General features: G+C 48.4%; 1 protein-coding gene across 3 annotated transcripts in view; it reads right to left on the reverse strand.

The window, feature by feature from the left end:
• The window catches only part of LOC123771947 (ETS domain-containing protein Elk-3), a 62,226-nt gene that overhangs the window by 9,257 nt on the left and 27,569 nt on the right, over positions 1–25,400 (reverse strand). For 2 of the 3 annotated variants that reach the window (XM_069337720.1, XM_045764784.2), the window contains exons 2-3: positions 12,608–12,685; positions 876–1,128 (exon numbers count right to left, since the gene is read on the reverse strand). In XM_069337720.1, coding sequence (XP_069193821.1) covers positions 876–1,128; positions 12,608–12,685 — 331 coding nt within the window. Of the gene's footprint in view, positions 1–875; positions 1,129–7,747; positions 7,776–12,607; positions 12,686–25,400 lie in introns of those variants that run through there. The other variant, XM_045764786.2, reaches the window with a different exon arrangement.

The following is a 25,400-nucleotide window of genomic DNA, read 5'->3' on the forward strand; positions in this document are numbered from 1 at the left end:
GGGGGTATTCTGCACATCCTGCTATGCCTTCTGGTCTCATGTGGTGTTATTTCTGTGTGCTGGTTTGGGACCAGCCCCTCTACATGTAAATTATTATGTATCTCTCCTGCCTGCGCTCAAGAGAATACAGATTTAGGCACTTTAGTCAGTCCCAATACAGTGTAGTTTAGATGTTTTACTGAATGGATTCTAGTAGTAAAGGACCTCTGCATGCTCTCCAGGTCAGCAATTTCTCCAGCTTTGAAAGGGGCTGTCATTGTGCAGCAGTACAGTACTCCACTCTTAGAGAGCACTAGCGTCTTGAAGAGTATCATCATTCGTATAGCATCTCTAGTTTAAAAGTTCTTGTTATCCATCCTGTAATTTTTCTTGCAGTTGTGACGGCTACTTTATTGTGTTCTTTAAAGGTAAGGTCTTCCGATTTGAGTACCAAATCCTTTACATTGCTTTTTCGCTCTGTTATGATTTGACTACGTTTCGTACGTGGTTTCTGGTTTTATATCTTAATTTTTTTCCGTAGCGCAAGAGCTGGAACTTATCTTCATTAAATCTTCATTCATTGCATACACACAAATAAAAAAAAAGAGCTTTGGGGCCCTCCATTAAAAAATAATTCTGTACCCCATTAGTTGAGTTATCGAGTTATGTGCATATAAGTACTGTACTGTACATCCTTAATATAACAGATCTACCAACTCCTCCATTTGACTTGTTCACCTTAACACATCTAAATAAATTATATTTTTGTATTCAGACTTCATATTTAATAGTCTCTAATGTGAGTTTCTGTGAACGCTTCAAGCAATGCCTTCGCCTCTTATTAGTAGCCAGGGATATTCTACTAAATAAATGTTCCCAGATATATTGGTACTCACCTATACACGAACTTCTGTCCAAGGACCTTCTTGATTATGTTCTTATCATAGTAATAACGTAGGGCGCGGGACAGCTTGTCATAGTTCATATTAGTCTTGTTCTTCCGTAGACCCCATAGCCTCGCCACCTCTTCGGCATTAAGCAGTTTAAATTCTCCCTCCGAGTTGGTCCACGAGATAATATGCTTATACTGGTTGCTTAGCAGGAGCTCCAGTAAGAACTGCCACAGAGTGATGTTGTTCACCATTCCATCTGAAGAGATATACAAAGATATAAAACAAGATAGACATGCTAATTACATGTGGCACGCTAACACAAAACTCAATAGAATATAAGCTAATCTGTTTCATTACCTGCGTGTCCTAACGTGACAATAGGCACCATATTGACTTCATACCATCCAAAAACTCCCTACTACCAATAGATGAACCTCCAATAGTCTCTATCTGTCTCCACTTCAAGAGTCAGACCTCACCCCTAGTCATTGTTAGCTAATCACATGTGACACCCACTATAATATCACTCCATTTCTAGAACTAGAACTACCTCCAATAATTTTTTGTAGTCTAGCAGCTACACTGCCAGGCTGCCTGGGGGAATGTATTGGGTGGATAAACGAATATATTCGTGTGTATATACCCTACAAATAATTATCATTGATACCGAAGCAAATTAGTCGTTCTTTCTCCCCTCTTCTCCCTTCTAACTCTCATTTATCAAATCCCTGTCCATTTAAAAAAAATATTCACTCTGTCCTGTCCTCCCACTCTAGCCAACTCCTTTAGTCAAATCGAATAAAATTGAATCACTGATACTAGTACATCCCCCAACAAACTATCGTTGGTATGTAAACATTCATGAAATTTTCTATGAAATGTGTACATCCCTCATAAATTATACATGATACACGATACATACGCAAAACATTATTCACGAAATGAGCCCCTCCCACATACTATCTATATTGTCTGTAAACTAACCATGATATAGCCCCCCCCCCCCACATACTGCCCATGGAAACTGAAACTTAAATTGAAATAAGTTTATTGAGATAAGAGTCCATACTCTGGGTAAAGTGATTACCCCAAGACACCAAACCCATTCTCATGCCACCTGCATAGGTATTTAGACATTTGTGATAGTCTCAAGACATTCCAATTCCAATAATAGTCTACTTGTAAACTGGCAAGTGAACCTTTGTCTTAAACAGAGAATATATTCTCAAGTTATAAGTTCATTACATTATAACTTGGTTTAAAATAATTAGTATATGCTTAACTCGTTTTATTTAACTGTTATAACGCTGAGCTTTAGTGGTGGAGGCGGAAGACCAACTGCGTGGACTAGGCTGCGGTGTACAAGAGCCTTGTGATAAAATTATCAGTTTATGATAATGTTGCGTCAAACAAATGGGCGTGTGGGAAACATGATATAGATTGAAGAGATGCGCAGACTGGGCATTAGAATTTACCTATTGATGACTACCACTAACCAGGACACTACCACATATCCTATATATATATACTTCATACAGCTCTAGTCATATAAACGAAACCTATTCCATAGTTTTATGAATAAATAATGTATCATTTTTCATTACTCCTCAAAAACACTGATGATGTTAACTAGTGACATGTCATAGTATTGTAGTGTTCCCACCCCCACCCTTTGTGGGCATGTGGGTCCTATGTGGGCCCTTTGTGGGCACAGAACACCAGCTTCCCGTTCACAGTACTCTCCATGGGTACCCAGCCCTGTAGAGTACGCCTTGGTACCCCTTGATTGTACCCTCAGCTCACAGTGCCCCATGGTTCCCTAGCCCTGTATAGTAGACCACAGTACCCCCATTGGCCCCAAGCCCTGTAGAGTAGATCACAGCACGTGATCTAGTAGTTTCAAAGCGTTATATGACAAAGGGTGCTAGGAAGACGGGACACCACGAGCGTAGCTCTCATCCTGTAACTACACTTAGGTAATTACAGCACCCTCGCCTCACAGTACCCCAATGCCCCCCCCTATCCCTGTAGAGTAGACCACAGTACCCCCATTGGCCTCCCAGCCCTGTAGAGTAGATCACAGTACCCTCGCCTCACAGTACCCCAATGCCCCCCCCCCCCCAGCCGTATAGAGTAGACCAGAGTACCCTGGACCCACAGTACCCCCAATGACTCCCCAGCCCTGTAGAGTAGACCAGAGTACCCTGGACCCACAGTACCCCCAATGACTCCCCAGCCCTGTAGAGTAGACCAGAGTACCCTCGACCCACAGTACCCCCAATGACTCCCCAGCCCTGTAGAGTAGACCAGAGTACCCTGGACCCACGGTACCCCCAATGACTCCCCAGCCGTATAGAGTAGACCAGAGTACCCTGGACCCACAGTACCCCCAATGACTCCCCAGCCCTGTAGAGTAGACCTGAGTACCCTGGACCCACAGTACCCCCAATGACTCCCCAGCCCTGTAGAGTAGACCAGAGTACCCTGGACCCACAGTACCCCCAATGACTCCCCAGCCCTGTAGAGTAGACCAGAGTACCCTGGACCCACAGTACCCCAAATGACTCCCCAGCCCTGTAGAGTAGACCAGAGTACCCTGGACCCACAGTACCCCCAATGACTCCCCAGCCCTGTAGAGTAGACCAGAGTACCCTGGACCCACAGTACCCCCAATGACTCCCCAGCCCTGTAGAGTAGACCAGAGTACCCTGGACCCACAGTACCCCCAATGACTCCCCAGCCCTGTAGAGTAGACCAGAGTACCCTGGACCCACAGTACCCCCAATGACTCCCCAGCCCTGTAGAGTAGACCAGAGTACCCTGGACCCACAGTACCCCCAATGACTCCCCAGCCCTGTAGAGTAGACCAGAGTACCCTGGACCCACAGTACCCCCAATGACTCCCCAGCCCTGTAGAGTAGCTGGCGCGGGCGACGTCAACAAGGTATCTCCGGTGTTGGGACGCCCCGTCACCATGGTCGCCATGCGGGCGGGGGCGGGAAGTGCCAATTGTCGTCCGATTACGCCCATTCTGCCAATTACCACGCCCATCACGGCCCGGCGTCAGTGTCGCCTACAGGATTGTCAACCGACAACGGGAGACCGCTCAACCTTCGCCACAACATGCTACTGGATACCTTGGCTAATTATGCCACATGGAAGCAACGAAGATTCAACGTTACTCTCCAGCTTGTTCTGCCCGCGGGGCGAGGGCGTGTGGTCAGATCCCGCCCTATCATGACACCCTCAGCGCCGCGAGCATGACACCCTCAGCGCCGCGAGCATGACACCCTCAGCGCCGCGAGCATGACACCCTCAGCGCGGTGAGCATGACACCCTCAGTACGGCGAGCATGATACCCTTAGCGCCGCGAGCATGACACCCTCAGCACGGCGAGCATGACACCCTTAGCGCCGCGAGCATGACACCCTCAGCACGGCGAACATGACACCCTCAGCACGGCGAACATGACACCCTCAGCACGGCGAACATGACACCCTCAGCACGGCGAACATGACACCCTCAGCACGGCGAACATGACACCCTCAGCACGGCGAGCATGACACCCTCAGCACGGCGAACATGACACCCTCAGCACGGCGAGCATGACACCCTCAGCACGGCGAGGACAACATCGCCAGGAACCGTACAAGAACCGTATATCGTCAGGAACAGAACAGGAATCGTAGACCCACAAAGCCACAAACATGACATGTTGAGGTTAATATTCCAGCTTCCAGTACGATGACACCTCGCCGCAGTACGATAATAACGCGCCGCAGTACAATAAAAAGTCGAATTAGTACGATAACAACTCGGCACAGTGCGATAACTGGACGCACAAACATCGCGATTGTTTCAAGCGCGGGTTGGACATGTATATGAGTGAGATTGGGTGGTTATAGATAGGAGCTGCCTCGTATGGGCCAATAGGCCTTCTGCAGTTACCTTTGTTCTTATGTTCTTAATTATGCCCAACACAAAACCATTTTAGTTTAATTACTACGAACATAAGCAGTTACCTTTCCTGATACCTTCAGCCTGGGTGTCCCAGTTGGAATATTACTCAACTTCCTGGACGCGTGATCCTGTGGTCCCGGGTTCGATCCCGGGCGCCGGCGAGAAACAATGGGCAGAGTTTCTTTCACCCTGATGCCCTTGTTACCTAGCAGTAAATAGGTACCTGGGAGTTAGTCAGCTGTCACGGGCTGCTTCCTGGGGGTGGGGGCCTGGTCGAGGACCGGGCCGCAGGGACACTAAAGCCCCGAAATCATCTCAAGATAACCTCAAGATAACCCTGGAATACACAATTGCCTGCAATCATACCTGGGAGTGGGTTCTGGGGGAGTCCTATTCCCCAATCCCCTACTGCTACCCAATCCCTACTACTCCCTAATCCCTACTACTCCCCAAGCCCGGCCTGGGGCCAGGCTTGACCAGTGATAACTTGATCTAAGCGGCTGTTGGTTGGTGCGGGCCGCAGGTCCCATGATAATAAGTAACCTTTGCTATACAGCCAATGGTTTTAACTTAACATAAAGTATATGATTAAGATAAGAGGCGGCGTGTGTGTGTGGGTAGCCCACCTTACCTTGCCTGGCCTGACCCAGGATATATTGCCGACACGCCTCCATTACTGTTTGCTTCCCGACCCATACTGTCACCCGTCCATCCCCAGGCTGGCGAAAATGGCGTACTGTCCCGTTTTCTGTTTTGGGTCCTCTGGTAGGTTAGGCTAAGAGCACTTTAATGCGACGGTTTCTTGACGTTGGGGAGCGTTAGAAAGACGGACTCAGAGTAGGAGGGGGAGGGAATTATTAGTGGAAAAGCGCCAAGCCATTACAACTATATAGCACTGGGAAGGAGTCAGGATAAGGATTTAGGATGAAACGGGGGGAAGGAATGGTGCCCAACCACTTGTGGACGGTCGGGGATTGAACGCCGACCTGCATGACACGAGACCGTCGCTCTACCGTCCACGAGTTCGACCTCAGAGTTCCTCACAGTTCAACCTCAAGTTGTATTCCCTATATTAGTTGTACTTTTGGAGGGTGAACTACGGTTCTTGGTCCCCACCTCTCAATCGCTTGGTAATTACCTAGGTGTAGTTACAGGATGAGAGCTACGCTCGTGGTGTCCCGTCTTCCCAGCACTCTTTGTCATATAACGCTTTGAAACTACTGACGGTCTTGGCCTCCACCACCTTCTCACTTAGATCGAGTTGAGAATGGTCCAGGACGGACCGAAACGTCATCGTCCCTTCACCTTCTAGTGTGTGGTCTGGTCAACCTTCTCACCTAACTTGTTCCAACCGTCTACCACTCTGTTTGTTTGTTTGTTTGTTTGTTATAAAGGTTCCAGAGCCTATTGGGATCTGTCATGGCATATAAAGCTGTGACTGCAGTTTGGCTCCAAGAGTACAGTGCTGTTATGAGTATAGGAAATATTATTCAGGAATGTGTGGTGAGGATAGTGTTATAACACCAGGTACAACCCGGCTGTAATCCGCTTGGCATTTAAGATGACCTGGGTGGACAGCGTTTCGTAGTCCTGAGGTTCCGGGTTCGATCCCCGGTGGAGGCGGAAAAAAAATGGGCAAAGTTTCTTTCACCCTGATGCACCTGTTCACCTAGCAGTAAATAGGTACCTGGGAGTTAGATAGCTGCTACGGGCTGCTTTCTGGGGAGGAGGGGGGTGGGGGTAACAAAAGTGAGGCCTGGTCGAGGACCGGGCCGCGGGAACGCTAAGCCCCGAAATCATCTCAAGATAACCTCTCGCAAGCCTTCCGCAACGTGCGGTGACGTCATAAAAAGTTTGCCAATCACAGAGCAAGTTTGTAAACGTCATCGAGAAGCAGCCAATGAGTGCGCCCGGAGCAGCGACGAGACTAACTTATCTACCGCAGATAACGTATCCACGTTTGTTCCGACCACTTGGGCTGGACGGTAGAGCGACGCTCTCGCGTCATGCAGGTCGGCGTTCAATCCCCGACCGTTCACCAGTGGTTGGGCACCATTCCTTCCCCCCCCCCCCCGTCCCATCCCAGATCCTTATCCCGACCCCTTCCCTGTGCTATATAGTCGTAATGGCTTGGCGCTTTCTCCCACGGGAGACATCTCCCGTCACGCAGGGTGCAGTCACACCTCCACAGATCTCCAGTATCATCTATTGATACTGGTAATGGCTCAAAGGGGCCACCACTTACGGGCTATTCATGCCCGTGCCACCTTTTGGGTGGCTTAATCTTCATCAATCAATCGCGTTCTCCTGATAGTTCCTTATGCTTGCTGGGAGGATGTTGAACACCCGTGGATCTCTGATGTTTATACAGTAATACAGTTTTATCTCGTTGTGCCTATGGCACTTCTACTCTTCTGCATTTCCTTCCATATCGCTCGCTCCAGTACGTTATTATTCTACAGTGAAAATTTGGGACCTGGCCCTCCAGTATCTCCCATGTATATATTATTAGATACCTTTCTCGTCTCCTTTCCAGAGCGTAAATTTTGGGAGCTTTGAATCGGTCCTAATAGTTTAGGTGTTTTATCTCGTCTATGCGTGCCGTATATGTTCTCTGTATTCCCTCTATTTCAGCAACCTCTCCTGCTCTGAAGGGGGAAAGTGAGTACTGAGCAGTACTCAAGACGGGACAACACAAACGACTTGAACAAATAGTTAGAACATTGTAGTGAAATCCCTGGATTTAAAGTTTCTAATTTTTTAGTTTTGTTCTAAAAGTTTGTTCTAAAATTCAGCATATCATTTTTGGGGCTGATATGTGTGACTGGTTATGCTCCCTAAACGTTAGGTCGTCAGACATCATTACTCCCAGATCCCTCACATATTTAAATCGAGTAAATGGGAACTTTACTTACCTAAATAAATCATATTTCAGTGTTTCAGACGGTAGAACACAGTTCAAACTTCCATCACTGGAAACAAAGTCACTTTATGTCCGCTATTGTGAATAAACACCTGCTTCACTGTGAACCATCCTCTGATTGTTAGTGAGGCCTCTACTGTCCAACTGTGAACCCTCCTCTGATTGTTAGTGAGGCCTCCACTGTCCAACTGTGAACCCTCCTCTGATTGTTAGCACCACCTTCACTGTCCAACTGGACAGACAGGTTTGAGTGTAAGATGACGGGAGCTCAAGAGGACGGCACCGTAACCCGGCCTGGCCGCCAGTACTGTGAACAAGTCTGTCTATCTCATCCCCGGATGGTCCAGTTCCGGCCACCCTTACACATCACACCTTCACATATGTATGTATATGTATATATATTATATATATATATATATATATATATATATATATTATATATATATTATATATAGTGGGTAATCCAATTACACTGGATTAATCTTTGTGTTTAGATAGGAGCTGCCTCGTATGGGCCAATAAGCCTTCTGCAGCCTCTATGTTTCACCTCACATTTATCCCTTATGTATCCCCCCATGTTTTCACCTTTATTGTATTATCACCTGACCCAGTGCGGGTATAAAATCAACTAGTATTGTAAGATCTGTTCACTTGAGAATGAACCATGGAGGTTCGAAACGTTGTGCAAATTATATAAATAAGTGTAATACACTCTATAGTAAATCACTTCTTTTCTTCACCTTAAAAGTACGAAAATGAGTTTTGGAGAACTCCTATTTCAATTAAGCCCTGATGCTAAGAAAATAGTTAGAGGGATAGAAGCCCTAAACCAGAAAAAATTAAATACAGAATATGCGGTCATATTCAATGAAACATATATACATATATATATATATATATATATATATATATATATATATTTCTTCTACTCCCCTGCTTGATGGGGTTCTGGGAGTTCTTCTACTCCCCAAACCCGGCCCAAGGCCAGGCTCGACTTGTGAGAGTTTGGTCCACCAGGCTGTTGCTTGGAGCGGCCCGCAGGCCCACATATCTACTACAGCCGGTTGGTCCGGCACTTCTTGCAAGAACTTGTATTCTACTGTGTAAATTTGGGACCTGGCCCTCCAGTATCTTCCATGTATATATTATATCATAACTCTCTCGTCTCCTTCCAAAGAGTACATTTTGAGAGCATTGAGACGGTCCCAATAGTTTAGAGGTTTTATCGTGTCTATACGTGCTGTATATGTTCTCTCTATTCCTTCTAATTCAGAGATCTCTCCCGCTCTGAAAGATGAAGTGAGTACCGAGCAATACTCAAGACGGGACAGCACCAGTGATTTAAATAGTATTAGCATTGCTGTGGGATCCCTGGATTTGAAATTTCTCATAATCCATCCTATCATTTTCCTGGCCGCCGCTATATTTGCTCGGTTATGTTCACTAAATGTCAGGTCGTCAGACATCATAATTCCCAGGTCTTTCAAATGTTGCTTTCCTTCTATGAGTAGGTCTGATTGTGTCCTATACCCTGTGTTTCGTTTAAGTTCCTCGTTTCCACCATACCTCAGTACCTGGAACTATTACCAATAAACCTCATGTTATTTTCAGCTACCCAATCGAAGACCTTATTAATAGCTGCCTGCAGTTTATCAGTGTCTTCTACAGTAGCAATTCTCACGCTGACTTATGTATCATCTGGAAAGGATGACACGAAGCTGTGACTAGTATTTTTGTCTATATCAGAGATAAGAATGAGAAACAGCAGCGGTGCAAGGGCTGTGCCCTGGGGTACAGAACTTTTCACTGTACTTGGGCTTGATCTTACTTGATTGACCGTCACTCTCTGCATTCGGTTTGACAGAAAGTTGAAAATCTAACGCCCCACTTTACCTGTTATTCCTATTGACCTCATTTTATGGGCTATCACTCCATGGTCACATTTGTCGAATGCCTTTGTAAAGTCAATGTATACAATCTCTGCATTTAGCTTTTCTTCTAAGGCGTCTGTGATTTTCTGGTTGTGTAACCGTGACAGACAGGATCTTCCCGCTCTAAATCCATGTTGTCCTGGGTAGTGTAGTTTATTATGTTCCATAAAACTAGAAACTTAATTCCTAAGCACACTTTCAATTTTTTTTATTATGTGTGATGTTAGTGCAACTGATTAATAATTTTTTACCAAGGCTTTACTACCCCCCTTGTGCAGAGGAGCTATATCTGCAGATTTAAGTGCTGCTGGTATCTCCCCTGTATCCAGGCTCTTTCTCCATATTACGCTGAGTGCTCTCGCTACTGGTACTTTACATTTCTTTATGAATATTGAATTCCATGAGTCAGGCCCAGGAGCTGAGTGCATGGGCATATTATCAATTTCTCTTTCAAAGTCTTCCGAGTTTGTGGTAATATCCGTTATATTATCTGCAGCTTGAATGTCATTCATAAAGAAGCTGTCTGGGTCATCAACTTTCATGTTGTTTATTGGTGTGCTAAACATAGCCTCATACTGGCTTCTTAGAATTTCACTAATCTCTTTGTTGTCCTCTGTGTACGTACCTTCATTTGTAATTAACGGTCCAATACTGGTCGAGGTTTTGGATTTTGATTTTGCGTATGTGAATAAATATATAGGATTTTCTTTATCTCTTGTATAGCTTTATGTTCCACTTCCATTTCCTCAGACTCATATGATCGCTTCAACGTTTGCTCTATTTCTTCGATCTCCCTGCTTAGGCTTGTTTTCCTTGCTTGTGATAGTTGTGTCTGCCGAAGCATTTCCGTTATTTTTTTCCTTCTCCTGTACAGTCGTCTGCGTTCTCTTTCTAGAGTGGTCCTCTTTCTGCCCCTCCTTACAGGCACGTGCTTCAAGCAGACCTTGTAAGCTTCAGCTGTCAGTTGAGCTATTCCCTGTGTGGGAGTTTTGTCGCTTAAGACCGTCTCCCATTGAATGGTTGCAAGGTCTACATTTATTTTTTCCCAGTCGATCCTCTTATTGTTAAAACTGAATTGATTGAATATCCTTTCTCGCTTGTTGATTCTCTTGGACCTACTACCGTTATTAATGTTTGTTCGCACTTCAATGAGCTTATGGTCTGAGTATACAGTATACAGAGATTGTGATGTCTCTGATTAACTCATCATTATTTGTGAATAACAAGTCTAGTGTGTTTTCGTTCCTTGTTGGTTCTGTAATCTGTTGATTGAGCGAGAATTCGTCACAGAATCATAAAACTTCTCTGACCTGTGGTTGATTATTTCCAAGTTGGTTCCCTGCTATGATAATTTTGTTTGCCATTCTCCATCTTAGACTTGGTAGATTGAAGTCTCCAAGAAAGATAATATCTGGAGCTGGGTTTGTTGGGTTGTCAAGGATGTTCTCTATTTTGTGCATCTGCTCTGTGAATTCCTCAACCGTGGTATCTGGCGGCTTATATATTAGCATAATAATTGGGTTTATTTGTTTTCTACCTTGATTCCAAGTACTTTTACCCTCTCATTGGTAGAGTTTAGTAGCTCTGAGCATACCAGGCTCTCTTTAATATACAGACCTACATTTATACAGTATAGAGTATATCGCAGTATGCAGTATAGAGTATATATACACTACAGTATACAGACATACACCTACTCCTCTATTTGACCTAGTTGCTCTATCACATCTATATAAATTATAATTTGGACTAGTGTAGAGCACTCAGTGTACAAGAGGCAGCATGTAGACCACTCAGTGTACAAGAGGCACCGTGTAGACCACTCAGTATACAAGAGGCACCATGTAGACCACTCAGTATACAAGAGGCACCATGTAGACCACTCAGTATACAAGAGGCACCATGTAGACCACTCAGTATACAAGAGGCACCATGTAGACCACTCAGTATACAAGAGGCGCCATGTAGACCACTCAGTGTAGAGCAACCAATTGGTCGAGGAAGCGGCCGTCCGGCGGATGAGCACCCCCCCCCTCATTATGGACAGTGCGGCACTTCCTGGCACTGCTCTCACTCCGGGAAGTGCCAATTGTTGCCCCTAAACCCCCATGTGGCCGGCACACCTCACATACTACACGGCGCAAGGCGCCCTTACCCCCATGACCGGTAGGGGAAACTATGGCGTATTTAACTCCCATTTTCTAATGCTTCTACAAATTTGATTCTTAAGAATCGTTCGTCCAAAGACCTCTGGTCACTCTAGGAGCCCAAAGACCTCTGGTCACTCTAGGAGCCCAAAGACCTCTGGTCACTCTAGGAGCCCCAAAGACCTCTGGTCACTCTAGGAGCCCCAAAGATCTCTGGTCACTCTAGGAGCCCCAAAGATCTCTGGTCACTCTAGGAGCCCCAAAGATCTCTGGTCACTCTAGGAGCCCCAAAGATCTCTGGTCACTCTAGGAGCCCCAAAGATCTCTGGTCACTCTAGGAGCCCCAAAGATCTCTGGTCACTCTAGGAGCCCCAAAGATCTCTGGTCACTCTAGGTGCCCCAAAGATCTCTGGTCACTCTAGGTGCCCCAAAGATCTCTGGTCACTCTAGGAGCCCCAAAGATCTCTGGTCACTCTAGGAGCGCAAAAGATCTCTGGTCACTCCAGGAGCTCAAAGACCTCTGGTCACTCTAGGAGCCCAAAGATCTCTGGTCACTCCAGGAGCCCAAAGACCTCTGGCCATCGTTCCAGAGATCACCCCGGGAATTCAAGATTGTAGCAACCTTGAGGATCCATCATCAAGGCTCCTGGGCCATCCCAGAAGACCAGAAGCATCCACGCTACGTCCCCAAAGACTATCTCAGGGGGGCCATAGAGCAACCCTGAAGTCCCCCTACACTGAAGACAACCCCGCCTGGCACTGTGCATCACATACCCTTTGCTTTGGAGGGTGACATGGCATCGTTGGAGCCCTCAGAATCCTCAGCCTCGAACCGGCGCGCCATTTCGTACTCTGAAACAAACGAAAACATTCCCATCAATCCCAAAGAACACCTTTAGAATTCGATATGATTATATATATATATTACCAGAAGGACTGAATCCCTTAATGCATAAGAGTGTGTGCGCTACGCGTCGTTCTCTTGGTGATAGATCAAACACCAGACGGGGTTTGATCGTACGATCTAGATCAAGAGAGTCGGGAAAATATCGTATAAACAGGATGATTTTACTAATACAGATTGAGGTTATCAAACGGACTGTATACATTGCTGTTGCCATATACTTCTTATGATGGCTTGAGGCAGCGTGATACCCGCCAAACACACACCGAAACTACGACGTTGGTACAACGTTCGAACAAGTTTTAACCAGTTATAACAACCAATATAGCAAGTTGTAACAACGTTCTAATACGTCATAAACACGTTAAGCCAAGATGTAACAACTTTATTACAAGTTGTAACAAGCGGAAAATAGAGACAGTTTCGGTTTGTGATTCCAGGGTAGATACTCTACCTTGGTCTTGAAGATGGTAGAATGCGCCCGAGTGTAAACTCGTAATGTTTACTAAACATAAACCTTTAGTAAACATAGACCTCGGCTCATCACACGTCATTGCAAGTTAACATTACAGCCCGTCCTCCAAAAATGGGGAGGTAAATGTAACAGCCCCATAAGTGCAATTATGTACTATGTATGACAGTCAGGAATTGTATTTATTTACACTTAGTATTAAATCGTACTGTCAAATATATTGTGAATATTTGAGTTTACCTGAAAAACTGAATAGAAAACCACGACCTAACCTAACCTTCTTAGTTTTTGACGATAAGCATTTTATTGCTTCTTAATTACAATTACTACTTAACCTATAGCTATATTTATATTACAGTTATTATAAAACAAATAAAACAAAACTAAAATATTTAAATAAATTGTAAAGTAACTCAGGATATTTTCAAATTTTGTATAAAATCTCTATTGTTTAATCAAACTGAAAAAGAAATTCCTCATATTTAAAACTTGTGTACAGCAAACTGAACTTTAAAACTTCATCCTAAAATTTTGAGTGTCTTAACAGAAAACGAGGAGAATTAAATGGGGTGGTAAATGTAACAGCCCCATAAGTGCAATTATATACTATGTATGACAGTCAGGAAATGTACTTATTACACTTAGTATTAAAACGTACTGTCAATTCGGAGGATGGGTTGCAACATCGATTATCGATAACCACATCGATGGTTCGATTCTCTGGACTTTGTGTTTACCTTGAGATGGTCTGGTCAACCAGGCTGTTAGATGCAGATTCTCACAGCCTGGTTGATCAGGAATCCTTTGGAATAGTTTATCAAGTTCTCTTGTGAACACCGTGAGAGGTCAGCTAGTTATGCCCCCCCTTATGTGTAGACTAAATGGTTGGGCACCGTTCCTTCCCCCCCTCCCCCCGTCCTCATATCCCAGCTCCTTGTCCTCATATCCCAGCTCCTTGACCTCATATCCCAGCTCCTTGTCCTCATATCCCAGCTCCTTGTCCTCATATCCCAGCTCCTTGTCCTCATATCCCAGCTCCTTGTCCTCATATCCCAGCTCCTTGTCCTCATATCCCAGCTTCTTGTCCTCATATCCCAGCTCCTTGTCCTCATATCCCAGCTCCTTGTCCTCATATCCCAGCTCCTTATGCAGGCGATGAGTCACAATAACGTGGCTGAAGTATGTTGACCAGACCACACACAAGAAGGTGAATTTCATTCTATCGACTTGAGAATGGTCCAGGACGGACCGAAACGTCGTCGTCCCTTCAACTTCTAGTGTGTGGTCTGGTCAACTCCCAGCTCCTTGTCCTCATATCCCAGCTCCTTGTCCTCATATCCCAGCTTTTTGTCTTCATATCCCAGCTCCTTGTCCTCATATCCCAGCTCCTTGTCCTCATATCCCAACTCCTTGTCGTCATATCCCAGCTCCTTGTCCTCATATCCCAGCTCCTTGTCCTCATCCCAGCTCCTTGTCCTCATATCCCAGCTCCTTGTTTTCATATCCCAGCTCCTTGTCCTCATCCCAGCTCCTTGTCCTCATATCCCAGCTCCTTGTCCTCATATCCCAGCTCCTGGTCCTCATACCCCAGCTCCTGGTCCTCATACCGTGGGGAGCGCACATCCAGCTATCGCCCTACACACCGCTCGCTATCTCGCCACATTACGGCTATCGTCGCACAATCTATCGCATATCACGGGAAGTTATGAGGAGCGTTGCTGCCTCACGCTTTTCCTCACCGTCGGCATGAGTCAGTCACTCACGGTGGCGCGCACTGGCCGATACAAAGTTTCTCACCGTATCCGGATACAGCTAAAACAAAACATATTCACAGTATCCGGATTCAAATCCGTGCACTGGCTTTGCTCGTAATTTCTCAGTGATAACCAATGGCTCAGTATTCGCGTGTGAATACTGAGCCTCCTCACATATGTGGAAAACAGAAGAGTGAGGGGAGACATGATAACCACCTACAAAATTCTCGGGAAATAACAGGGTGGGCTAAGACAAAGTATTCACATGTGAATACTGAGCCCACCAGGTGTCTTAATATTAGAATATAAACTCATTTTGTGAATAGTTAGACTTAGGTGAGGTTAAGTTTGGGTTGAGTTAGGTTGGGTTAGGTTAGTTATTTAGATTGGTTATGCTAAGTTAGGTTAGTTATTTAGAGTGGTTACGTTAAGTTAGGTTATCTTAAGGTTATCTTAAGATAACCTTAAGATGATGATTTTGATGATGATGATAAGATGATGATTAATGAGATGATTTTGGGGCTTTAGTGTCCCCGCGGCCCGGACCTCGACCAGGCCTCCACCCCCTGGAAGCAGCCCGTGACAGCTGACTAACACCCAGGTACCTATTTTACTGCTAGGTAACAGGGGCATGGGGTGAAAGAAACTCTGTCCATTGTTTCTCGTCGGCGTCCGAGATCGAACCCGGGACCACAGGATCACAAGTCCAGCGTGCTGTACGCTCGGCCGACCGGCTCCCTATATCTTGAGGTTATTTTGAGATGATTTCGGGGCTTAGCGTCCCCGCGGCCCGGTCCTCAACCAGGCCTCCACCCCCAGGAAGCAGCCCGTAGCAGCTGTCTAACTCCCAGGTACCTATTTACTGCTAGGTAACAGGAGCATCAGGGTGAAAGAAACTTTGCCCATTTTGTTTCCGCGTCCACCGGGGATCGAACCCGGAACCTCAGGACTACGAATCTGAAGCGCTGTCCACTCAGCTGTCAGGCCCCTCAGTTAGAGGTAAACATAGTTAGAGAATTTGAACATAGGACGAGAGGCACTTTAGAGACGTGGAACAGAAGTGAACACACGAGGAACTGTTCAAGAACAGCTTGAAGGTCATCAGTTTTAAGTCTTCATTCATAAACTGCTCGGGGAAACATGATCACTACCTACAAAATTCTCAGAGGAATTGTCAGGGTTGATAAGGATAAACTGTTTAACACTGGTGGTACGCGAACAAGGGAACACAGGTGGAAACTGAGTGCCCAAATGAGCCACAGGGACGTTAGAAAGAACCTTTTCAGTGTCAGAGTAGTTAACAGGTGGAATGCATTAGGAAGTGATGTGGTGGAGGCTGACTCCATACACAGTTTACAATGTAGATATGATATAGAGCCCAGTAGGCTCAGGAACCTGTACACCAGTTGATTGACGGTTGAGAGGCGGGACCAAAGAGCCAGAGTTCAACCCCTGCAACTAGGTGAAGACACCTGTTCTTCCAGCTGGGACAAACTACCCATTAACAACACCCCGCCGAGGAAGTATTCCCTCTCCTTACACATTGCATCATTACAAGGCCGCCATGTTTGTCCCGTCCCAACCTCACAGTATGGGAGGACATGCACGGCTAGTCCTGGGATGTCCCCAGGCTACAGCTGTGGTCGGGCCCAGGGGCCCCAAGGCTACAGGTGTCGCCGGGCCCAGGGCCCCCAAGGCTACAGGTGTCGCCGGGCCCAGGGCCCCCAAGGCTACAGGTGTCGCCGGGCCCAGGGGCCCCAAGGCTACAGGTGTCGCCGGGCCCAGGGGCCCCAAGGCTACAGGTGTCGCCGGGCCCAGGGGCCCCAAGGCTACAGGTGTCGCCGGGCCCAGGGGCCCCAAGGCTACAGGTGTCGCCGGGCCCCAGGGTACCCGAAGGCTACAGGTGTCGCCGGGCCCCAGGGGCCCCAAGGCTACAGGTGTCGCCGGGCCCAGGGACCCCAAGGCTACAGGTGTCGCCGGGGCCCAGGGGACCCCAAGGCTACAGGTGTCGCCGGGCCCCAGGGGCCCCCAAGGCTACAGGTGTCGCCGGGCCCAGGAACCCCAAGGCTACAGGTGTCGCCGGGCCCAGAGCCCCCAAGGCAACAGACATCTATATAACCTGGTGACTGAGAGAGACAGAGAGGGAGATATTCAACATGAAGGAGCACAATTGGGGTGTATCCGTTCTGACTTTTGGCGCGCGTGGGCATGTATCCCCCCCCCCCCCTCCCCCCCCTCCTGGGCATGGGTATGGGGGGGGAGGGAGGGAGGGGGCAGGGCAAGAGGACAGTCTGGCTTTTATTCTTTTTATGTTTAGCTGTTTTTTTTTGTTTGTGTGTGACGGAAGGATTGATGAAGAAGTATTTGATGGGGGGCGTCGCCCCCCCCCCCCCCTGTCCACCTGGTCGCCAGATGGTGGGTGGTGGGTGAGAAGTGTGGTGAGAGAGGGGGAGTGAGAGAGGGGGAGTGAGAGAGGGGGAGTGAGAGAGGGGGAGTGAGAGAGAGGGAGTGAGAGAGAGGGAGTGAGAGAGGGGGAGTGAGAGAGGGGGAGTGAGAGAGGGGGAGTGAGAGAGAGGGAGTGAGAGAGGGGGAGTGAGAGAGAGGGAGGGACTGAGAGAGGAGTGAGAGAGGAGTGAGAGACAAGGAGTGAGAGAGATGGGTACCAGGAGACACCTTCCTGTTTCTGCAGGTTCCTGTCCCACTCTCCCTTCCTCTCTCTCTCTCTCACACACTCTTTCTCACTTGCTCCTTCTCTCCTCTTCGCCTCTCCATCCTTACCTTTCTCTCTTCTCTTGTTCTACCTTTTTCTCTTTTCCCCACATATCCTTCTCTCTGTTCTTGCCTCCTTCCCCTCAATTCTCCTCCCTCCTCAGTTCTCTCCCTCAATTCTCCTCCTCCTCTACCTGCCCCTCTCTCCCTCCCTCCCTCTCTCCCCCTTCCCAAGGTCGGCCGCTTCACCTGTCCCACAAGGTCGTACCCCATCCAACCCCCCTACAATCCCCCCCATACACCTCACTTCTGATACGAATCACTATCCTGGCTAAATACACCATTATCTCACAATCCTCCGAGGGACGCCGCCCCCCCCCTCACCATACCCATCAACAGGGGGGGGGGGCCCTCTACCCACTCACCATATCAAGTGGTGCCCTACTGTACGTGTACAGATAATACCCAGGTGTACATATGGTGTACAGATAATACCCATGTGTACATATGGTGTACAGATAATACCCATGTGTACATATGGTGTACAGATAATACCCATGTGTACATATGGTGTACAGATCAACACATCTCTGGGTGATTGTTTTGAATTGTGAGAGATGTATCGGGTTGGCGATTGTAATCGATTGTACACTTGATCGATTGGTGTTCTGATTGTTGTATATCTGTAAGATCATTGGGAATAGTTAGGCCTACATCTAAATATTACAGGTTATCTTTTTCCCACATACTGAAGGCACAGTATGTGGGAAAAAGGCGTGGGCGTCTCTGTAGTGTGTGGGTGTGCGCGTCCCGTATACTGCCTGTCCCGTCTACTGCCTGTCCCGTATACTGCCTGTCCCGTATACTGCCTGTCCCGTCTACTGCCTGTCCCGTATACTGCCTGTCCCGTCTACTGCCTGTCCGTATACTGCCTGTCCTGTCCCGTATACTGCCTGTCCCGTATACTGCCTGTCCCGTATACTGCCTGTCCCGTATACTGCCTGTCCGTATACTGCCTGTCCTGTCCCGTATACTGCCTGTCCCATATACTGCCTGTCCCGTATACTGCCTGTCCTGTCCCGTATACTGCCTGTCCCGTCTACTGTCTGTCCCGTATACTGCCTGTCCCGTCTACTGCCTGTCCGTATACTGCCTGTCCTGTCCCGTCTATTGCCTGTCCCGTATACTGCCTGTCCGTATACTGCCTGTCCTGTCCCGTCTACTGCCTGTCCCGTCTACTGCCTGTCCCGTATACTGCCTGTCCGTATACTGCCTGTCCTGTCCCGTATACTGCCTGTCCCGTATACTGCCTGTCCTGTCCCGTATACTGCCTGTCCTGTCCCGTATACTGCCTGTCCTGTCCCGTATACTGCCTGTCCCGTATACTGCCTGTCCCGTCTACTGCCTGTCCCGTATACTGCCTGTCCCGTATACTGCCTGTCCCGTCTACTGCCTGTCCCGTCTACTGCCTGTCCCGTATACTGCCTGTCCTGTCCCGTATACTGCCTGTCCCGTATACTGCCTGTCCCGTATACTGCCTGTCCCGTATACTGCCTGTCCCGTATACTGCCTGTCCCGTATACTGCCTGTCCGTATACTGCCTGTCCCGTATACTGCCTGTCCGTATACTGCCTGTCCTGTCCCGTATACTGCCTGTCCCGTATACTGCCTGTCCCGTCTACTGCCTGTCCCGTCTACTGCCTGTCCCGTCTACTGCCTGTCCCGTATACTGCCAGTCCCGTATACTGCCTGTCCCGTCTACTGCCTGTCCTGTATACTGCCTGTCCCGTATACTGCCTGTCCCGTATACTGCCTGTCCCGTATACTGCCTGTCCCGTATACTGCCTGTCCCGTATACTGCCTGTCCCGTATACTGCCTGTCCCGTATACTGCCTGTCCCGTATACTGCCTGTCCCGTCTACTGCCTGTCCCGTCTACTGCCTGTCCCGTCTACTGCCTGTCCCGTCTACTGCCTGTACCGTATACTGCCTGTCCCGTATACTGCCTGTCCCGTATACTGCCTGTCCCGTATACTGCCTGTCCCGTATACTGCCTGTCTTGAGTACTGCTCAGTACTCACTTCCCCCTTCAGAGCAGGAGAGATTGCTGAAATAGAGGGAATACAGAGAACATATACGGCACGCATAGACGCAATAATGCACCTAAATTATTGGGATCGTCTCAAAGCCCTCCAAATGTACTCACTAGAAAGGAGACGAGAGAGATACCAAATAATATACACCTGGAAGATACTGGAGGGCCAAGTACCAAATCTACACAGTAAAATAACAACGTACTGGAGTGAACGACATGGAACAAAATGCAGAATAGAACCAGTGAAGAGCAGAGGTGCCATAGGCACAATCAGAGAACACATGAACAGTGTCCATGGAACTTGAAGGGGAGTCATGTGGACCTGTGGGCTACGAAGACAAGCTGCCTCACAGACCAGACAGTCACCAGGGAAGCCTGGCCACAGACCAGTCACCAGGGAAGCCTGGCCACAGACCAGTCACCAGGGAAGCCTGGCCACAGACCAGTCACCAGGGAAGGCTGGCCACAGACCAGTCACCAGGGAAGCCTGGCCACAGACCAGTCACCAGGGAAGCCTGGCCACAGACCAGTCACCAGGGAAGGCTGGCCACAGACCAGTCACCAGGGAAGGCTGGCCACAGACCAGTCACCAGGGAAGGCTGGCCACAGACCAGTCACCAGGGAAGGCTAGCCACAGACCAGTCACCAGGGAAGGCTAGCCACAGTCACCAGGGAAGGCTGGCCACAGACCAGTCACCAGGGAAGACTGGCCACAGACCAGTCACCAGGGAAGACTGGCCACAGACCAGTCACCAGGGAAGACTGGCCACAGACCAGTCACCAGGGAAGACTGGCCACAGACCAGTCACCAGGGAAGGCTAGCCACAGACCAGTCACCAGGGAAGGCTAGCCACAGACCAGTCACCAGGGAAGGCTAGCCACAGTCACCAGGGAAGGCTGGCCACAGACCAGTCACCAGGGAAGACTGGCCACAGACCAGTCACCAGGGAAGACTGGCCACAGACCAGTCACCAGGGAAGACTGGCCACAGACCAGTCACCAGGGAAGACTGGCCACAGACCAGTCACCAGGGAAGACTGGCCACAGACCAGTCACCAGGGAAGGCTAGCCACAGACCAGTCACCAGGGAAGACTGGCCACAGACCAGTCACCAGGGAAGACTGGCCACAGACCAGTCACCAGGGAAGACTGGCCACAGACCAGTCACCAGGGAAGACTGGCCACAGACCAGTCACCAGGGAAGGCTAGCCACAGACCAGTCACCAGGGAAGACTGGCCACAGACCAGTCACCAGGGAAGACTGGCCACAGACCAGTCACCAGGGAAGACTGGCCACAGACCAGTCACCAGGGAAGACTGGCCACAGACCAGTCACCAGGGAAGGCTAGCCACAGACCAGTCACCAGGGAAGGCTAGCCACAGACCAGTCACCAGGGAAGACTGGCCACAGACCAGTCACCAGGGAAGACTGGCCACAGACCAGTCACCAGGGAAGGCTAGCCACAGACCAGTCACCAGGGAAGACTGGCCACAGACCAGTCACCAGGGAAGACTGGCCACAGACCAGTCACCAGGGAAGGCTAGCCACAGACCAGTCACCAGGGAAGGCTAGCCACAGACCAGTCACCAGGGAAGACTGGCCACAGACCAGTCACCAGGGAAGACTGGCCACAGACCAGTCACCAGGGAAGACTGGCCACAGACCAGTCACCAGGGAAGGCTAGCCACAGACCAGTCACCAGGGAAGGCTAGCCACAGACCAGTCACCAGGGAAGACTGGCCACAGACCAGTCACCAGGGAAGACTGGCCACACACCAGTCACCAGGGAAGACTGGCCACACACCAGGCTGTGAGAGTACAAGAACTCTCGAAACCAACAGGCAAAGTAATGACAATGAATAACAAATATATACCAGAGACAATAATTCATTTGTAACGTAACTTGAGTGAATAAAAAGAACAAATTAAGTTACGTTAAGTGAATGAAAAGAACAAATTTATACACATTTCTGATTAGTCAGACCACAAGAAAAACCTGATTTTGAAACAGGTGTTCCCGTCTGTGGCCAGGAACTGATCAGGACCTGAGGCCAGATTCACGAAGCAGTTACGCAAGCACTTACGAACCTGGGGCCAGATTCACGAAGCAGTTACGCAAGCACTTACGAACCTGGGGCCAGATTCACGAAGCAGTTACGCCAGCACTTACGAACATGTATATCTTTTCTCAATCTTTGGCGGTTTTGTTTACAATTATTAAACAGTTAATGAGCTCCGAAGCACCAGGAGGCTGTTTATAACAATAACAACAGTTGATTGGCAAGTTTTCATGCTTATAAACTGTTTAATAATTGTAACCAAAGCCGTCAAAGATTGAGTAAAGATGAACACGTTTGTAAGTACTTGCGTAACTGCTTCGTGAATTTGGCCCCAGGTTTGTAAGTACTTGCGTTACTGCTTCGTGAACCTGGCCCCTAATCAGGTCCTGATCAGAGACCACATGTCGAGTCCGCTCATCATCCGAACCCACTTAAGGATGCAACATGTGAAACGAAAGTAACACATATGTAATCGATCTAACGGACGGAACGGGTATAACGGACGGAACGGATGTAACGGACGGAACGGATCTAACGGACGGAACGGATCTAACGGACGGAACGGATCTAACGGATATAACAATTTGTTACTGAGCCCTCTGTAATTCAATTTATAAATACAAATTATTATTATTATTGTACCTGGATTGTATTTGGATGAGGTTCTGGGAGTTCCTCTACTCCCCAAGCCTGAGGCCAGTCTTGACTTGTGCGAGCTTGGTCCAACAGGCTGTTGGTATTATTATTCGTTACCACCTGCCTACCTATATTTGCATGCAGGTGGATACAAGCCAAGTGTAGATGGTTCGCGTCCGCCTATATGTGGAGGAGCTGCCTCGTATGGGCCAATAGGAGCTGCCTCGTATGGACCAATAGGAGCTGCCTCGTATGGGCCAATAGGAGCTGCCTCGTATGGACCAATAGGAGCTGTCTCGTATGGGCCAATAGGAGCTGCCTCGTATGGGCCAATAGGAGCTGCCTCGTATGGACCAATAGGAGCTGCCTCGTATGGGCCAATAGGAGCTGCCTCGTATGGGCCAATAGGAGCTGCCTCATATGGACCAATAGGAGCTGCCTCATATGGACCAATAGGAGCTGCCTCGTATGGACCAATAGGAGCTGCCTCGTATGGACCAATAGGAGCTGCCTCGTATGGACCAATAGGAGCTGCCTCGTATGGACCAATAGGAGCTGCCTCGTATGGACCAATAGGCCTTCTGCAGGTTCATTTACTATTATGTGTGTATGTTCTTCTGTTCATATCTTTATGTTATTCTCATTTCTTGTTCCTGTGTTCGTTTGCCTTGCAACCTCGTAACGCGTGAAAGTGTCAAGGGTAATTTCTCTGGTAGCTTCTTTGTTGATGTTTGTGCCCCCCCCCCCCCTTGTGTACGCCATCTATAGTCTTCCTGCCGAAGCCTTTGTTTACGCGCGTAGGCAGCCTTTCCCGCGCGATGTGTCACCCGGGTCTGACGTCTGCAGCAGCCGGTGGGTGGCGGACCAAAATAACTAAGGAGAAAGGGCGCCAGGCCCAACGGAAATGGTCGTCGCAATTTGCAGAGTTTTAGAGAGAATTTCCGGAGCGGCCTTAATGGCGGGGAGACGATATGTTGTGTTTGAATATTTTATTGTTTACGATATTCTTGGAGTAGGCAGCGTGGGACCTGGTTGATGGGGTTCTGGGAGTTCTTCTACTCCCCAAGCTCGGCCCGAGGCCAGGCTTGACTTGTGAGAGTTTGGTCCACCAGGCTGTTGCTTGGAGCGGCCCGCAGGCCCACATATACCTGCTTGATGGGGTTCTGGGAGTTCTACTCCCCAAGCCCGGCCCGAGGCCAGGCTTGACTTGTGAGAGTTTGGTCCACCAGGCTGTTGCTTGGAGCGGCCCGCAGGCCCACATATACCTGGTTGATGGGGTTCTGGGAGTTCTTCTACTCCCCAAGCCCGGCCCGAGGCCAGGCTCGACTTGTGAGAGTTTGGTCCACCAGGCTGTTGCTTGGAGTGGCCCGCAGGCCCACATATACCTGGTTGATGGGGTTCTGGGAGTTCTTCTACTCCCCAAGCCCGGCCCGAGGCCAGGCTCGACTTGTGAGAGTTTGGTCCACCAGGCTGTTGCTTGGAGCGGCCCGCAGGCCCACATACCCACCACAGCCCGGTTGGTTCGGCACTCCTTGAAGAAAACTATCTAGTTTGAGACAGATTTAAGCTCCACACTTTATTAAGTACATTAAGAAGCTTGAGGAAGTACCGAGATATATACAAGAGTTGTTACATTCTTGTACAGCCACTCGCACGCATAGCGTTTCGGGCAGGTCCCTGGAATACGATCCCTGCCGCGAAGAATCGTTGTTACAACCAAGTACTCATTTTACTGTTGCGTTAAACAGAGGCTACAGTTAAGGATTTGCGCCCAGTAAATCCTCCCCGGCCAGGATACGAACCCATGACATAGCGCTCGCGGAACGCCAGGCGAGTGTCTTACCACTACACCACGGAGACTTTAATAGGATCTATTTAATAGATTCCTGGGAGTCTGTGATCTTGGTCCCTAATTCTTAGGCATTACTTATCCTCTCAACTAATAGAGGATTAGTTGAGAGGATGAGTTGAGACTCATCCTCTCGCGTTTTTTTTACGTTACCGTAAAAAACACGGTTATTTTTTACGTTATCGTAAAAAACGCGTTTATTTTTTTACGTTATCGTAAAAAACGCGTTCATTTTTTTTTTACATTGTCGTGACCATTGTTATAACTGCAATCTCTTAAGAAACGTAACGGCTCACAAATATCTACGTTTTCTATGCATCGGACTCGATAGGTTGGGGTTAGTTAGCTTGGGTTCCTACGTCCTGGACGGGATAAAAGGCTAGATTTTTGACGGAGTGGCACACCAAGACAAGAGGCTGGTGGAACACCTCACACTCTCCATCCTGCAATATAAATTGTTCCTGAAACGGCAACTTCTTGAGGTTATCTTAAGATGATTTCGGGGCTTTAGTGTCCCCGTGGCCCGGTCCTCGACCAGGTCTCCACCCCCAGGAAGCAGCCCGTGACAGCTGACTAACACCCAGGTACCTATTTTACTGCTAGGTAACAGGGGCATAGGGTGAAAGAAACTCAGCCCATTGTTTCTCGCCGGCGCCTGGGATCGAACCCGGGACCACAGGATCACAAGTCCAGCGTGCTGTCCGCTCGGCCGACCGGCTCCCCTTATAGTTTTAGGGTGCTTATAGTTTCCGCCTGAGTATTTTGTATGTCCTGATCATGGTTCCCATCGCAGTTTATAATCATTTTTCCTCGTAACTCATGCCTTTTTAGTCTGGTACTAGGCCTGAGGGCATAATCTGGGCCAGGATTCATCAAGCAGTTACACAACCTCTTACGAAACCTGCATATCTTTCCTCAATCATGGAAACTTTGCTTACATTTATAAAACAGTTTGAACGTTGTAAACTTTACAACGCAAGGTTAACTCCCAGATACCTATTTTCTGCTAGGTGAACAGAGGCATCAGGGGAAGGGAAACAAGTGTAAACGTTTCGTCCTGCCCAGGAACCGAACCTGGCGACCATTCT

This window comes from Procambarus clarkii, chromosome 38, assembly GCF_040958095.1.
Source record: "Procambarus clarkii isolate CNS0578487 chromosome 38, FALCON_Pclarkii_2.0, whole genome shotgun sequence".
Lineage (NCBI taxonomy): Eukaryota > Metazoa > Arthropoda > Malacostraca > Decapoda > Cambaridae > Procambarus > Procambarus clarkii.